The 16,688-nt window shown below is 34.7% G+C and overlaps 1 protein-coding gene across 12 annotated transcripts in view; it reads right to left on the bottom strand.

Annotated features, from left to right (window-relative positions):
* Nucleotides 1-16,688, bottom strand: part of ERC1 (ELKS/RAB6-interacting/CAST family member 1) — a 496,604-nt gene that overhangs the window by 395,484 nt on the left and 84,432 nt on the right. For all 12 annotated transcript variants that reach the window (XM_069094346.1, XM_069094345.1, XM_069094342.1 and 9 more), the window contains one exon: nt 10,645-11,061. In XM_069094346.1, coding sequence (XP_068950447.1) covers nt 10,645-11,058 — 414 coding nt within the window. In that variant the 5' untranslated portion in view covers nt 11,059-11,061. The remainder of the gene's footprint in view (nt 1-10,644; nt 11,062-16,688) is intronic.

Raw genomic sequence — 16,688 nt, forward strand, 5'->3', positions numbered from 1 at the left:
AGAAGAGCAAGACAGTATGGAGGGAAATACAATTAGCAATAGCAACTGTGAAAAAAATTTTTAAGCAAGTTTCTCTAATAAAAGCTTCATTTCTCAAATATGTAGAGAATGGAGTCAAATTTATAAAAATAAGAGCTATTCCCCTAATGATAAATGATCAAAAGGTAATGATCATTTTTAGAAATAATCAAAGCTATCTATAGTTATAGGAAAAAATAGTCTTAACTCACTCTTGATTGGAGAAACATAAATTAAAACAATTCTGAGACACTACCTCATACCTAATATACTAGCTGATAGGTCAGAAAAGGTAAATTACAAATGCTGGAGAAGATGTGGGAAAAATGAGACACTGTTGGTGGAGTTGTGAACTGATTCAACCATTCCGTAAAGCAATTTGGAACTATGCCCAAAGGTTTATAAAACCATGTATAACCTTTGACTTAGCAATACCACTACTAGGTCTGTATCCCAAAAGAGATAAAAAACAAAAAGGAAAAGTACCTATAGTAAAAAAATAATTAGAACAGCTCTTTTCGGGTGGCAAAGAATTAGAAATTGAAGGGATACCCTTATCAATTGGAGAATGGTTGAACAGGTTGTGGTATGTAATTATGATGGAATACTATTGTATTATTAAGAACAATAGGCAGGATGCTCTCAGAAAAACCTAGAGAGACTTTCATAGGCTGATACAAAGTGAAATGTACTGTGTACAAAGTAACAGCAATATTGTAAGATGATCAACTGTGAATGACTTAGTTATTCTCAGCAATACAACAATCCAAGACGACTCTCAAGGTCTTATGATGAAAAATGCTATCCATCCCAGAGAAAGAATTGACTGACTGAAAACAGATTGACGTGTACTTTTTTTTTTTACTTTAATTTTCTTTTTTTTATCTGTTTTCTTTCACAACATGACTATTATGGATATGTTTTATATGACTACACTTGTATAACCTATACTTAACTGTTTGCCTTCTCAATGCGGGGCATGGGGGAGGAAGAAGGGAGAGAATCTGCAACTCAAAATTTTAAAAAATGAATGTTAAAAATTGTTTTTACATGTAATAGAGGAAAAATAAAATACTACAAAAAATTTTCTTGTGCATTCAATCATTCCCTTCAAATTCTCCTTTTCCTTCTCAATGGTAGTTTCTCCTAATGCCTTGAAAATTTCATTCTTGGGGAGCTACGTGGCACAGTGAGTAAAAGCGCCATCCCCGGAGTCAGGAGGACCCGAGTTCAGTTCTGGCCTCAGATACTTAACACCCACACAAAAAAACTAGCCATGTAACCTTGGGCAAGTTACTTAACCCCAATTGCCCTCCAAAAGGCAAAAACAAAAACAATTATTTCATTCTAAAAAGTATCATATCTTCAGAGAAAGCTTCCCTAGAAGAATCTGAATCCAAAGGATCCTTTATCTAAACCCTTTGACTTCTGTTCTTCCAAAACCTAGATTGCATCTTAGAGAAGTAAAGTCAGATACCATCTGTGGCAAATTTGAAGATAATTATTTCCCACCAAGGAAGGTTTCCCTTCATTTGCATCACAGAATCCCAGTGAGAATCAGATCCAAAATAAATCTTTCATTCATTCTTCTGCCTTGTGAAGGATAAAATTTTCAGTAAGGCAAATCAAAAATTACTGGCTGCTTTTTTAGCTGATGCCCAGATAATCTAATTCCATCAACCCTCCCCTGTAAGATTAGTGATCAGTTTGCTAAACTCATTTATTTCTTCTTTCTAGCCAGATAGACTAGTACATTCTGATAATAATGTCACTTATTTCAGTCTCTGGTTCCCAGATTTCCTTACATGAAAAGATCACCTTAACACATAGTGCAAATTAGAGGGAAATAATGAAAAAAAAAAGGCAGAAATGAAGGGGTCATCACATTACAAAATCAAAAGCTATCTTATAAAGTACTAATCATAAGCAATATTTGGTACTGGCTAAAACATTGAGAAGAGGCTCAACAGAACATAAACCCTTGAATAAACCCAAAAAACCTATTTGGGGATGGTGGCCGGAGGGGGTGGGGGGAGCAATGCTTAGGGAAAATATAAAGTAGTTTGGCATAAATTACGTTCAGCAACTGAACTCAGATTTAATTGGAAAATAACTCCTCATTTGACAAGAACTCCTAAAAAAACTGAAAAGCAGGTGACAAAGATTAGTTTTAAATTCAGTATCTTACAATAAATGCTACAGAAAGAATATGAGTCAGTACAGAAAAATAAAAAAAATTACAAAATATACAAAAAATACAAAAAAAAAAAAAAGAGAACCAGATCAGGTAGCTTTTGACAGCTGTAGATAAGAAGAGAATTCTTAACCAAACAAGGGACAGAGATCACCACAAAAGATAAAAAGAAACTTCTGATTCCATGAAGATAAAAAGCTATTACATGAACAAAATATTTATTTTGTTAAGTTGATTAGAATTAGAGGTAGCAAAGAAAATAGGATAATGGAAGGTGTCAATTATATAGACATAAATAAAGATACACACACATGTAAAAATCTGGATCAAATATCTCAGTTAAGAGTCTGATATCCAAGAGAAAGAGGCAACTAATACTAATATGTAAGACCAAGATTTATTTCCCCAATGGATAAATGGTCAACAGATATGAACAAACAGCTCTCAAAAGACCTGAAAACTATTATCAACCATATGAAAGACTGATCCAAATTACTAACAAGAGAAGTGTACATTTTAACAACTCTGGGGTTGTTCACACCTAGTAAATAGGCAAAGATAACAAAAAAGGGAAAGGTGAATGTTGGAACAATTGTTGGAAGAGCAATAATATTATACTGGTAATTTTTAATTTGCCTTAATGATAATTTTATACTTCAAAAGGTGGAAAAATTAATGAAAGATTTATTCTAGATCTGATTCTCACTGGACTTGCATGATGTAAATGAAGGGAACTATCCTTGGTGGGAAATGATTATCTTTGAATTTGTGACATATTATGTCTGAATTTACTTCGCTAATATGCAATCTGGGTTTTGGAACTGATCTAACCAAAACAAAAACTATCACTATACCAAAAACATTTTAAACAAGAAAATCAGTTAAGACAATACCTTATGCCATATACAAAGGTAAGCTCCAAATCGATATCCAAGACAAATTTTTTTATTATGATGTGATCTTTCATACCTTTGGTTAAATGGAATATTACATGTATAACTGAAAAAAGGATGGAGACATAAGACATAAGAGACAAAAATTTTTATTTATCTTAACATGTAATTTTATTGGCATGAGAAACTCCCTCCACCAATACAACTTTCACCCACTGCTGCTGATTCTGCTCTATAGGGCTCAAATGAACAAATATAGATAGGCCCTCCTACATAAGACAGTCATTCAAATTCAAACACAGTTTCAAATAGTGCTTGACAAACCTTAAAGCACTATATGAATGCTATTATTATTGCTATCTTTCTTTTTATTAATTGTATCCCCAGTAGCTCCAAGAAGCAGTGGTATGTCCAGTGGTCACACCCTGGTAAAACAATCTAGCAGATGGGCTAAATCAGGCTGAGGTTAACTAATAGGTCTCAAATTCATAAGAGGAGTTAGGGAGATGTCTACCTCTAGGATGTAAAAACTTCCCTCAGGAGAATGGGCAGATGTGAACTCTTTATTCCAAAGATCACAAAGGCAGCGGAAGAAGATGCTCTGGAGTACTCAAACCTTGGTCAGACATCAAAGACACCAAGGTCATCCAGTGCATCCCAGGCCATCACTATTCGTCCTGACTTTTGTCCTGTCACTGGATTTGGATGATTCAAGAATTTAAATCCAATTCACACAAAATTCAAGACATCACCCCATGCTTTATTGGTCGTCTTTGAAAACAAAGGACAAACAACTGCCATTATTATTGTTATTATTTTATTATTATTATACTTAAAACCATTAGTTTTCTCTTTTCCAGGCTAAACATCCCTCACTTCCTCAATCTAACCTTATATGACAAAGATTCAAGGTCCTTCTCACCATCAGGTTATTAATAAAAATGGCAAATATCATTTGATAAAAATGGAAAAAGAGCACAACACCAAACTCAAATTACTATGGTATTTCTACTTAAGACCACCTCAGAAGCTAACACTGAACAATAAATGGCAAGTCTTCTTTACAAATTATATTTTCCTTTTTTTTTTTTTTTGGAGAAGTAATCAGTATTTTAGGTGACTTGCCCAGGGTCACACAGCTAGTAAGTATCTGAGGTCACATTTGAACTCGGGTCTTCCTTACTCCAGGGTCAGTTATCTACTCTCTGTGCCACTTAGCTGACCCTCAAATTATTTTCTTAACTAGCATTCCTAAATCTTCACTTCAGAAGGATCTGCCTTCAATAGGTAACAAAGATGAAAAATTACTTGTATTCCTAAGGCAATCAGATTCTCATCCAAGACTTCATCGTCTTCAGCATGCCATTTTAGATTGTTCCTGGCAGTATCATTTGTGCCCACATTAAAGAGCAAAGATGGCACTGGCTATAAGGTTTTGTAAGTCTTGGAAAGTCAACCATCACATCCCAGATAGGTGGCAAACATCTTTTTGTCATCAGGGCAACAAATATTTGCCTCAGCGCACCTCAGAAGTAAATCACCAGTCATCACTATTTGTTTCTTCTTACTCTTATACTTACTATAAGATGATCTCTCTCCTGAATTAATGATAATTGGAAATGAACTGCCTAAGTCTCCTGTGCCCTCTCCTCTTACCCTTTCCTTTCTTCTTATTCCACCTTCTCTATTCCCCAGCACCAGTAAACCTCAGAACTGCTAGGGAATAGAGGGTCACAGATTTATAGAGGAAGGGCCCTTAGAAGTCCCTAAGTCTAATCCTTTCATTTTATAGATAAGGAAAATGAGGTATGAAGAGGCCAAGTGACTTGCCCAGCCTCACACAACTAGTAGCTACCTGGGGCAAGATTTGAACTCTGGTTCTCCTGTCACCAAGTCAAGATCTAAATCCACTCCGTACCCACTCAGCAGCCAATAGCCCTAAACGTCTATGACCTGACCAGGTAAGGTTTCTTTGGCTGTAGGCACAATCTGGGTTTTCTGCTCTGCATTACTTTTATATTAGTTTGCTGGAAGGAACTTACTGCCGTTTGAAGTTTGCCCACCAGATGGTGTCATTTTCACATCAACCAAAGTAAAAGAGTAGAAGACAGGATGAAGATAAGGAATCTAGAATCTCCCAACAAAAAAGAATATACTGGGTGGATTCTTGTTTGTTTGTGGGTGGGTTTTTACAATTTTGTTTTAAACTGCATGTTTTTCAAGGATGGCAATTTTTAACTGGAAAATTACCGAATTTTTATCTAGAAAATTCAAACACATACAAATGTAGCCTAATAATCAAATTTTACCAGATAAGACTCCCTTTTATCACTCAAACCAAAAAAAAGTCACTAAAAAAAATTCTGTCATAATCGAACAAAATTTATAAATCGGGGATTCTTAACCATTTTTATCCTATGGACTCCTTCTGAGAATATTTTTTAAATGAATAAAATTAAAGGAAATTGATTATACAGAAATAGTTACCAAAAGAATTTTTCTTAAGTACATGAAACACAGGTTAAGAACCCCTGATTTAAATATCTTGATGCTGAGCCCAACTCTTTTAAACTCCACATTAATGTTTCCTAAGTAATATATAGTATAAGCTACTTCAATAATTCAAAGACTTATGATTTCACTGGTTTGAGTACTCAGTCAATTAAGTACCTACCTACTAAGTGTCAGGGACTGTGCTAAGCATTAGGGATAGAAAGACCATTTATAAATAAACATTTATTAATTAAGACCTACTATATCAGGAAGGGTGATAAAAAAAAAAAAAGGGTGATCAAAAAACCCTTGACAAGGAGAACAAGGATTGAGAAAAGGACACTGAGCACAGAATTTGGCAATTAGTAACTTGGGTGAGAGCAATTTTGGTGGAATGGAATTTCATGGTGAATGGCCTCAGTTTTTTCTGAAAAATATGAGGTAAAGTCCTCAACCAAGAAGGTAGGGAAGGGACTGTCATGGGAAGGGTGGGGGAGGGGGAAAGAGCTACTATAATTCTGGTACATACAGGTCTTTTTTCTCTTTCATTGAAAGAGGCCTAGTAATTATATCACCAGGACAAAAGACAAGCTTTAATAACTTTTGGGGAACAGTTCCAAATTTCTTTCCAGAATGGCTGGACCAATTCACAACTACAAGAACAGTCTATCAATGTACTTATTTTCCCACAGATCTGGAACATGTCATTTTCTTCTTATTCACTTTGCCAATCTAATGGGTATAAGGTTTCTTTTTCTAGGTTGATTCTTCTTGGCTTAGGCTTCAAGACCATGTTTGTATCAAAGAAGTAATTTGATAGACTCTTCCCCCCACCACACACACACACACATACACACACACACACACACACACACACACTTCTTCAAATAGTCCTGTAGTTTGGGGATTAATTATTATTTAATAATTGAGAGAATTTGCTTATATAACTCATGTGACATAGTAGTGGGGTTTTTTGTTTTGTTTTGTTTTTGAGAAACCATATATAACTTTTTCAATTTCTTTCTCTGAATTTAAGAGCTTTATATTTTGTTTTGTTAACCTAGGCACTTTATGGTTTTGTTAATATTCTTCCATTTTATTTAGCATGTCAGTTTTACTGGCATACAACTAGGTGAATTGCTTTTTAATGTTTTTTTTTTTTAATTTTGAATTCACCTTGTTAGTACCAGTAATTTGGTTTTCTTCTTTTCTTTTTCAATCAAATTAACTAATGGTTTGTTTAAGATATTGGTTTGGTCCCCAAACCAGTGAGTATCTAGTACTATTTACTAATTAAATTCTTTTTTTTTTTTTGCTTTCAAGATTTTATTAATCTCTTCATTGAATTTCAATATTTCTATTTTGGTGTTTAATTGGAGTTTCATTTGCTGGTTTTCTAAGTTTTTCTGACTATATGCCCAACCCATTGTTCTTTCCTTTCTTCTCTTTTATTGATGAAAGTATTTAGGCATATTTATTTTCCCCAAAAGACTGCTTTGTCTCCATCCCAAAACTTCTGAAATGCTATCTTTAAGGAAATCACCGATTGCTTCCACGATTTGTTCTGTCTCATGCACTGTTTACAATCTTAAATCTTTAATTAATTTTTCATTTTTTCAGGAGCCCTTAAAAGACAGGCTTACTATTCTGATTTTCTACATTTGTTTTTGAGGTTTTTATGCCCTAAAACACAGTCATTTTTTAAAGTTTCCATGCACAATGACAAATAGGATCAACTCATTTCTATTCCCATTCTACAATCTAACCTACCTTTATGTCAATCAGAGATAACGTTTCAAAAATTCTATTTCAGATCCTTCCTTCTTATTTATTTTGTGATTAATCATAGTCTGAAAGAGTTAAGTAGAGACTTCCCACTATTAGTACTGGTACTGGTACTAATTTATAATTTTACTGTCAATTTCTCCTTGTAATTCATTTAAACTTCATTTAGATGCTATGCTATTTGGTGTGTATGCATGTTTAATATTAATTCATTTTCTTTGTACCTTGTAGTTTCCCTGTTTCTCTTTTAACTAAGTCTTATTTTTGCTACTGACTTCACTCAAAGTATGATTGCTATCCCTTGCCTTTTTTACTTCTGTTGAAGCAAAAGATTTTGTTCCAGTCCCTTATTTTAATTCCATGTGTATTTTTCTGTTCTGAGTGTTTCTAGTAAACAATATGTCATTGGACTCTGTATTCTGATATAGTCAGTTAATTAATCAATCAATATTTATTAAGCACCTACTATGTGCCATGCATTGTGCTAAGTGTTGGGGATACAAAACAGAGGCAAAAGGCAGTTCCTGCATTCAAGGAGCTTACGGATCTAATGTAGGAGAAAGCAAGCAAATGAATATATACAAAACAAGTTACATAAAGGATAGATAGGAAATAACTAATAGCAGGAAGGTAATGCAGGGGTTAGGGATTTCAGTTGGGACTTAAAGAAAGCCAGGAAGGTATGTAGGCTGAAATAATGGGGGAGGGCATAAAGGCATAAAGAACAGGCAGAAAAAAATGCCCATAGCCAAGAGATAGAGTGTCATGTTTGTGAAACAGCCAGAAGGCGGGTGTCACTGGATTGAAGAATAGGTATCAGGGAGTAAGGTACAGGAAAGGTAGGAGGGGTCTGGGTTATGAAGGGCTTTGAATGATAGACCATTTTGTATTTGCTTTTGGAGGCAAAAGGGAGTTACTGGAGCTTAAGTGGGGGTAGGGAATTGGGTGACAGGGGGAAAGGAGGAGATGAAAAGGGGTGTTGGGATGGGAGGAAATCACACCTGCATTTTAGGAAAATCACTTTTTGAGGCTGAATGTAAAATGGATTGGAGTGGGAAGAGAATTGAGGTGGCAAACCCACCAGCAAGTTACTGCAATAGTCCAGGTGTGAGAAGATAAGGGCCTGTACTAGAGTGGTAGAAATGTCAGAGAAGAGAAGGGGTCACACAGCTAGGAAGTGTCTGAGGCCAGAACTGAACTCAGGAAGGTAAGATTTCCTGACTCCCAGTGCTCTATGTGCTTGCTGTGCCACCAGCTCCCTTTCCTTTAACCTACCTCTTATTCCCCTTTCACCCCTTTCCCTCATGTTTCCCTATTCAGAGTAAAACATTTTGAGAATTGATCATGTAATAATAAATGCTAAAACACAAATAAAATGGCATAATGAATAAATTACTCAAAATATAAATACTAGGTAATAATGGGGGTTGAGGGTGGTAAAAGGAATAGGCCTCCCTAGACTAGAGACCTACTCATTCCAATTTGTAGAGATTTAAGGTGATAAAGAATTTAAATATATTTGGACTACACTACATTGTGTAAAATCTTTTTCTTTTTTTTGTACAATCCACATATTATATTGAAATTTAGCCACCTAGCATGACTACCTTTCAAAAGTAGTTATTATATCTTTCCCTAAACTATTATTGCCACAGCTTTCCTTTTAATAAACTTTTAAATACGGGCGGCTAGGTGGCACCGTGAATAGAGCACCAGCCCTAGAGTCAGGAAGACCTGAGTTCAAATCCAGCCTCAGACACTTAACACAAAAAAAAAAACTAGCCATGTGACCTTGGGCAAGTCACTTAACCCCAAGTACACTCCAAAAAGCAAAAAAAAAAAAAAACACACCCTAACTTTCAGTTTTCTTGTATTTTTTTTCTTTTAGTTTAAAGAGGTAACTTTAATGTATTCTCATTTTTAACTGAAATATATCTTAATCTTCAAAAACTTGACAATTCTTTTCAGGGTTAATTTCACTACAGCATGCAGAATAAGGGCAAATATCTTTTCTGATTTTAAAAAAATTAAAAAGCTATAAAGGAAACCACAAGTCTCGAGTCCAATCACCTGCATAACATCTTTTGCTCTATTATTCCTAGGAACCTATTAAGATCAAATTACAGTGATTTCTCCTAGGAGTGTTCAATAAACATTCCAAATAGTAATCCCATTTTATATGTATAGTATGCAGTGGTTTTCTTCTAAAGACAGCAAATATTCTCATGATCCTGATTAACCATCACTCTGGGTCTCATCTATAAAATGAAGGAGATTGGTTAGATACATGGGGTCTCTTCTAGCTCTAAATCCTATGAGGATATATATTTATAAAGGTTTTCCCCACTTTGAAGCCACAGTGAAGGCAGAGCTCATAAAACACTATATATAATTATATTTAATGCTTCGTAGAGAAATATAAAGAAAACTGAAAAATATAAGGGTTATTTATGTTCAACTAGAATTGAACACTAAAGAAATTTCAAGTAGCTATTACAGATAACAATTTCAGAAAACATTCTATCCTCTTAGTTACAAAGGATTGCTTTTTAAGGCTAAAATACTAAAAGAGTCTTATTATGTACAAATGAAAGTAACACACTAATCAATCACAAAGATTATTATTGCTATTAATTTTGCTTTTTTCCTATCAAAGATGAATAGTTTTCATTTATGTTTTGCTTAAACTAAAAAAGGATAACTGAATATTAGATGAAGACTGAATTTCTCTTTAAAATGTATGTGACACTATTCCTTCATATCTAACTTTTCTAAGTATACCAACCCAGCAGTGGATGGTTTTATCAAATGCTCTTTTACAGTTAAGGTAACTATTTCCATGGAAACCACAGGGTGACCATTCATTATAACTGCCAAGATCTTTTTCTGAACTCTCTTAAATACAAGTGGCTGTTTGTTTTATTTTATTCATTTTTTAATTGAACAACGATCAGCTTTTCTTAACAGTTGGCTTCTTCTCTATGTCCACATATAGAACAATGTAAGAGGTCACAAGAAACTAAGTCCCTAAATCTTTAGATACCAAAAAACCTAGAGATAACACCTACTATCAGTCAGCACACAGACAAGACAATGTCATCCCCTGCTTGGTAGGTAGAATAAAATAAACATCACTGAAAAATTCAAAGCAGAAGGAGATGCTCACTCCCCTAAGATGATAAAACAGATAATTGTGTCTAGGAAGAGATGCAAGCAAAAGACAAAACTAGGATAATGACAATGAATAAGCTAGACACCCACCTCTCTCAACATATTGCTCTCTTTTTCCTTTTGTTCCAGGAGACTTTCCAGGTGATGTACATGCATCTCTGCCTCAGCCAGGCGTCTTGTTCTTTCATGGTCTTCCTCAGTAGCCTTGGCAGACAGTCCTTTACTCTGCAACATCTCCAAGAGCTTTTTTATGGACTCATCCCGTGCATTCAGTGTTTGTTTCTGAGTCTCAATGCGCAGCTCCATTTCTTCAAGGGTTTTACGAAGAAGGAAGAGTTCCTTGGCTTGCCTTTCATGTTCAGCATGTAGCCTCTGAAAGTTCTCCTCCGTCAGTTCTGCCGCAAAGGGTTCACTAGCTCTATTACTACTGTCTTGCTGAAATAGCTGGTTTAGGTCCCTCTGGATCCTCAATTCATCCTGGAGAGCCTGGATTGTCATCTGCATGTGCTTTAACGACAAAAAATACCAAAACACCTAAATCAGTGATTTGCTATTGAGCAACAAAAGGGTTACTTATATCCTTTATGAAAGCTAGCAATAACTAAGGGCATTTCTCATAACCCTACACTTTACCCTGGAGATGTAGTCTTTCTTCTTATTTTATCCTCAAAAGAAGGGGAAAAGGACTGATCTGCAAAATGTCAGCTGTTCAACCAGTACCATTAACAATTTTGAAAGGAATTAACCAAGATCTAAAATCTCTCAGAACACACAAGAGTAATTTATCTTCCACATGTGTATTCTAAGGTATCAGTGTGGTCACAAATACTAAGGAAATCTGGCACAAAAAAAAAAGTTCTTGCATATCAACAGCAGAGGCTAAACAACTGTTAACAGTTAATGTTAGCATTAACATAACTAAGGCACTAGTCACCACTGATGACATTTAATTGAAAGTAGACAGGGCAGGGTGAGCGCCCACAGAGAAGACTCAATTCACCAAATCACAATGGATATACTTATTACTATAGAAGTTCAGAGGAACCACAGGAGTTCAAAAATGTACATTAACATCCTGTCTGTAATATATACAATAAATTATGCCCCAGCATTTGCTCAAAAACTACCAATGAGACTACTTAAATCATTCCAAGCTCTACCCATTACGCCTAATTCTCCGTGGACAAGAAGCACAAATTTAATATCACTGAATACTTAAGAGAAAGCTATCCTGCAGCACCTGCTAAGACTTCTTTTCTCCAGTTCCTTTTACCAGTGCTTATATGTCATGATCACTGTGCACTTCATCCTCTTTGTCTCCCTCTTTCAATCTTAATAATGTCCTTCCTAAAAAGTGACTCTTAAATGTGGTTTGACCATAACAGAGTATAGTAGAATTATTTCCTCCTCTGGTTTGAAAAACAACGTTTTAAGTCTTGTTTGTTAAATTACATTGACCTTGCTGACTAAATATATGTTTTTCAACTGAACTAGTATGTAGCCACACCTCCCACATCTTAAATCTGTGAAGCTGACTTTTTTAACCCAACAATAACACTTCAAATTTATCGCTATTAGAATTCATCTAATTCAATCAGCTCAAGATTATATTCTATCAAGACATCTTTAGACCCAAACTCTGGCATACAAATGTTAATTATTCCTCCTACATTGGCATCCTTCATAGTATAATTCTGGTGCCAACTTTTCCAAAGTCCCCAATTATCAACACTCTCACCCTTGAAATTATTTTATATTATTTTGTATATTTTTCATATTTATATACATGAACATGTTGCATTCTCTCAGAAGAACTTAAGTTCCTTGAGGAAAGAACTGTTTTTACCTTTGTACCCACAGCATTTTATAGTAATATAACACTTGTATATAGCAGACAATAAATGCCTGTAGAAATGAATTTAATAATATAAGTAGCCATACTTCTTACTTTAGAATTATGACTTATTATTAATAAGTAATAACTAGTTTCCACACACTACGGAAGTCAGTGTTACATGTCTGGTAATTAATAATTTAAAAATTAAAAAAATAAATAATAATACTTCATTTGTCTTTATAGTTAACCATTGGAACATAAGCTAATAAAAATAAGCAATTAAGTTCAGAAACTGAGGTCTTGGCCTAACTAGAGGACCTAACTAGTCTGCCTCTATATTCTATGTTCTAAAGAGAGTAATAATCAACCTTCGGTTCATCATAAAATGAACCATATAAGGAAAAAAATCCAATGTTAAGTGGAAGATTCTATTTTCTGAATACACTGTCTGAAAACACCCTGATTTTATTATTCTCTGATTTATTCCCTTACTTTTACTGTTACTGTTTGACCTTGATTAGTTACTTAAGCTCTCTAAACTTCAGCTTTCTCATCTGGAAAATTACTACAAGAAGACCCATATTATCTACCATATAATTGTTGCAAAGACTAGTTTCCTTTTCTCTGCCCTCCAAAAAAAAAAAATTAGGGTACTTTAGGACTAATCTTTCCATGCAGGAAATATTTTAACAACTTTAAAAATTACTTTCTACAAATATATATGCATGTACACACACATATATCTACATATACACATATATCAGATTCTGAATATGCATTCTTTCATATTCATAAAAATATTTATAGTATTCATCAGCAAATCATTCAATGCAGCTAAGGTAGAACTTCATTATAGCTAACATTTGCTTTAGCATATTTGAATTTGGTATAGCAAGTATTCATTTAGTAAAAAGGAGATAACACAGTGCCTACTGTGTGCCACGTACTGTGCTAAGCACTTTTCATAAATATTATCTCATTTGAGCCTCACCCCTAAATGAGTTCCTGACCCCAAGCCCAGTGGTTTATCCGCTGGGTCACTTAGCTCACTGATCACGTCTGTTTCTCTACTTTTCCGGACACCTATTTTAAAACTGTAACTCTGAAATGGAACTAATTCCCAACAGGTCACAGATATGTTTCAGGATAGCTGCATAAATTCATAAAGTTGTATGGTGAAGGGACAGAGCTCTCCCTAGTGCGCAGCAGTAAGCAGTATTTAAATCACTCTGTCACAGACTGGGAGTCACTCAGCCTGGTGGAATCTACTAAAGACCTCAGCAGAATGCATATGTGCAAAGAGCCATCAAGTTTATGCAGGCATCCTGGAACCAAGAAATAGCCCAATGTTAGAGGGTTATGCGGAGACAGACATCCTGGTGCATTGTTGGTGGAACAGCAAATCCATACAACCATTTTGAAAGCAATATGGAATTATGCAAATAAAGTAACTAAAATGTCCATATCCTTTGACCCAGAGATTCCATTACTGGGCTTATACCCCAAAGACCTCATCTATACCAAAATATTTATAACAGCATTTTTTTGTGATAGCAAAGAACTGGCAACAAAATAAATACCCATCAGTTGGAGAATGACAAAACAAATTGTGGTATGTGAATGTAATAGAATATTATCGTGCATAAGAAATGACAAATAAGCAAAAACTAGCCATGTGACTTTGGGCAAGTTACTTAACCCCAACTGCCCTCCAAAAAGCAAAAAAAAAAAAAAAGACAAATAAGAAGAATAAAGAAAAGCATGGAGTAATGCAAAGTGAAGCAGGCAGAGCCAAGAAAACAATATTATGACTCCAACAATGTAAATGAAAAGAACCACACACAAAAAAGTCAAAAGTGACTACTGCAAAATTACAAAAAATAAACATGATTCAAAAAAGAGATATGAGAAGATATTCCAAACCCACCCTTTCGCAGAGCTAGAAGGTTCACAAATGTTTCACATTGTACATAGTTTGAGACTTTTTTAATTTCAATAACAGATTTCAAAAATCAGTTAAGCTGATTTTTTACTACTTTTTTTTCCCTTAAAAACATACTATTTGTTATATGGGATGGCTCTCGAGGAGAGGTAGGGGAAAGGATACTGGCAAGAATTGCTGGTAGAAACCATAGTTACATAAAAAACAGAACATCAATTAAAACTCATTACTTTAAAAAAAGAAATATTATTGCCCCATAAGAAACAAAAAACACTATTTCAGAGAAAGCTGGGAAGTAAAAACAATAAGAAAAGATACAGAGTGACATGAGCAGCACCAGGAGAATAATTCAGTAATGGTCAACACTAAAGACTTATTTGTAAGATAACTATAAAAACTTCAAAAGACTCTTGTCAAACCAAACACATTTCCAGAGGACACATTGAAGCATATTACCCACCTCCTGACACAGGAGGATGGATGCAAGGCATGAAAGTAGATGTACATTTTTGGATAAGGTCACCTTGCAGATATATTTAGACTATGCTTATTTGTTTTGAGTATTTTTCCTTCTATTTTTAACTGGAAAGGGAGCACTAAGGAAAGAGCAGAGGGGGTAATAAGGAAAAAAAAAGAAAAGAAAAGCCAAAGAAGTAATCTGAAAAGTTCACAGGGGAGAAGAGAACCAAGTTCAAAAGGAAGTAGAGATAAGCAAGACAATTTTAAAGTAATGTGTTAACATTTATTTTACAAATATAATGTGTAATATGTATAACATACATATATGAAATGTGATATATATATGCATATTTAATACAGATAAAAGCAAACCATATGGAAAAGAGATTCATAGTTTCTTTAAGTGTTCCATGTAGACATGCTCTTTTCCTGGTATTTGTAAAATTCAGAATTTAAAATTTTTATTAAAAAATAAACTACTAAAAGAAAAAGTATGCATCATGTAAGCATGCACTGTGTCAAGCACTGAACTAGGGGTTCCGAGTACAAATACAAAACTAGACTGTCCCCACCTTCAATTGGAGTTTATATCTTAACAGAAAACAACACTTACAAGGTAGTTGGTGGCCAAGGCAGAGCATTTTGATTTAGGAAGGTAAAAGTATGGTAAGCAGAAGGGGAAAAGGACACCATTTCTGGAATCAGTGGTAATACTGATGGTTTCAAAAACAGAAAGGGAGGGGTACTCAAAAGTTTAGGATCTGAGTCAATCTGAAGGGCATGAGAAGATGATGCCTGGAGAGTAAAGTGAATCCTCGCTGGACACTGCCATTTGAAATACACTTCATTCAGGATGGGAGTAAGGGTAGCCTCCAAAGACAAGTTCCAGAGGTCATAGGGCTAAGTCCTCCAGAACATGGTCTCCGATACTGCAGAATTCATATATTTGGTTATTTTGAGAGGGGAAAAAAAGAATATAATTTTAAAGAACTGTATGTAATTCAATAATTTAATCCACAAATTATCCTTAACAGAAGTCACAACCTTTGTTGTAGAGAGCTTCAGAACCAGAATGATAGTTGGCGAGGCTAACATCTGGAACTGAACCAGTATAACAAAGAATTGTTATAAAGTTTAAACTAATTTTGCAAGAGAGAAAAATATTAGTCTATCCTACAAAGACGTTTGCAACAATGTTCTTACTAAACAGAATTAAGACTGAAGCAAGGCTTTAAATCTGTAGAAAACTCAATTTTTGTCAATGACAGTTGTACTACTAGGCCCTCTAAAAGAAAATTTCTAAAAACTCCCATCCTATTCCAGAAATGTATTTAATACAAGTCGTTTAATAGCTGTCAAGAAATTATTTTGCTGCATATTTTTTCTCATCCTTTTGTCAGCCAAATTCCTAGAAAAAGTTGTTTATATTCACTGTTTCCACTTCTCTCACTATCCCTTCAACCATTTTCAGGCTAGCTTCTTATCACTCTACTGAAATTGCCCTCTCCAAAGTGACCAATGATTTCCAAAATGTTGTTTACAAGACCTTGCTCAATTCTTAATCTACTTTGACCTTTCTGCAGTTTCTGATCCTGTTAGCCACCCCTCTCCTCCTACATATCTTCCAGTGATCCTCCAGCTACTACTGGCTTCTCCCACCAAATAGCTCATCCTCAATTTTCACAGGAATGCTGACCTTAGAAAACACCACAAAACTAAAAAATGCAAATATTAGTATATTGAACATATGGAAAATAGAGGGCTAGAATTACACAACCACCAAAAACTGCAATCTTCCACTAGAGATTGCTAAAAATACACTTTTCTGAATATACTTCTTTATAACAAAATGTTAATTCTGAAAGTATGTACTTTTCCTAACACAGCAACCCTGAC

The sequence above is a fragment of the Petaurus breviceps genome, unplaced genomic scaffold (assembly GCF_028583685.1).
Source record: "Petaurus breviceps papuanus isolate PSGF00001 unplaced genomic scaffold, PetGlider_PUasm1.0 216, whole genome shotgun sequence".
In the NCBI taxonomy this organism is placed as follows: domain Eukaryota; kingdom Metazoa; phylum Chordata; class Mammalia; order Diprotodontia; family Petauridae; genus Petaurus; species Petaurus breviceps.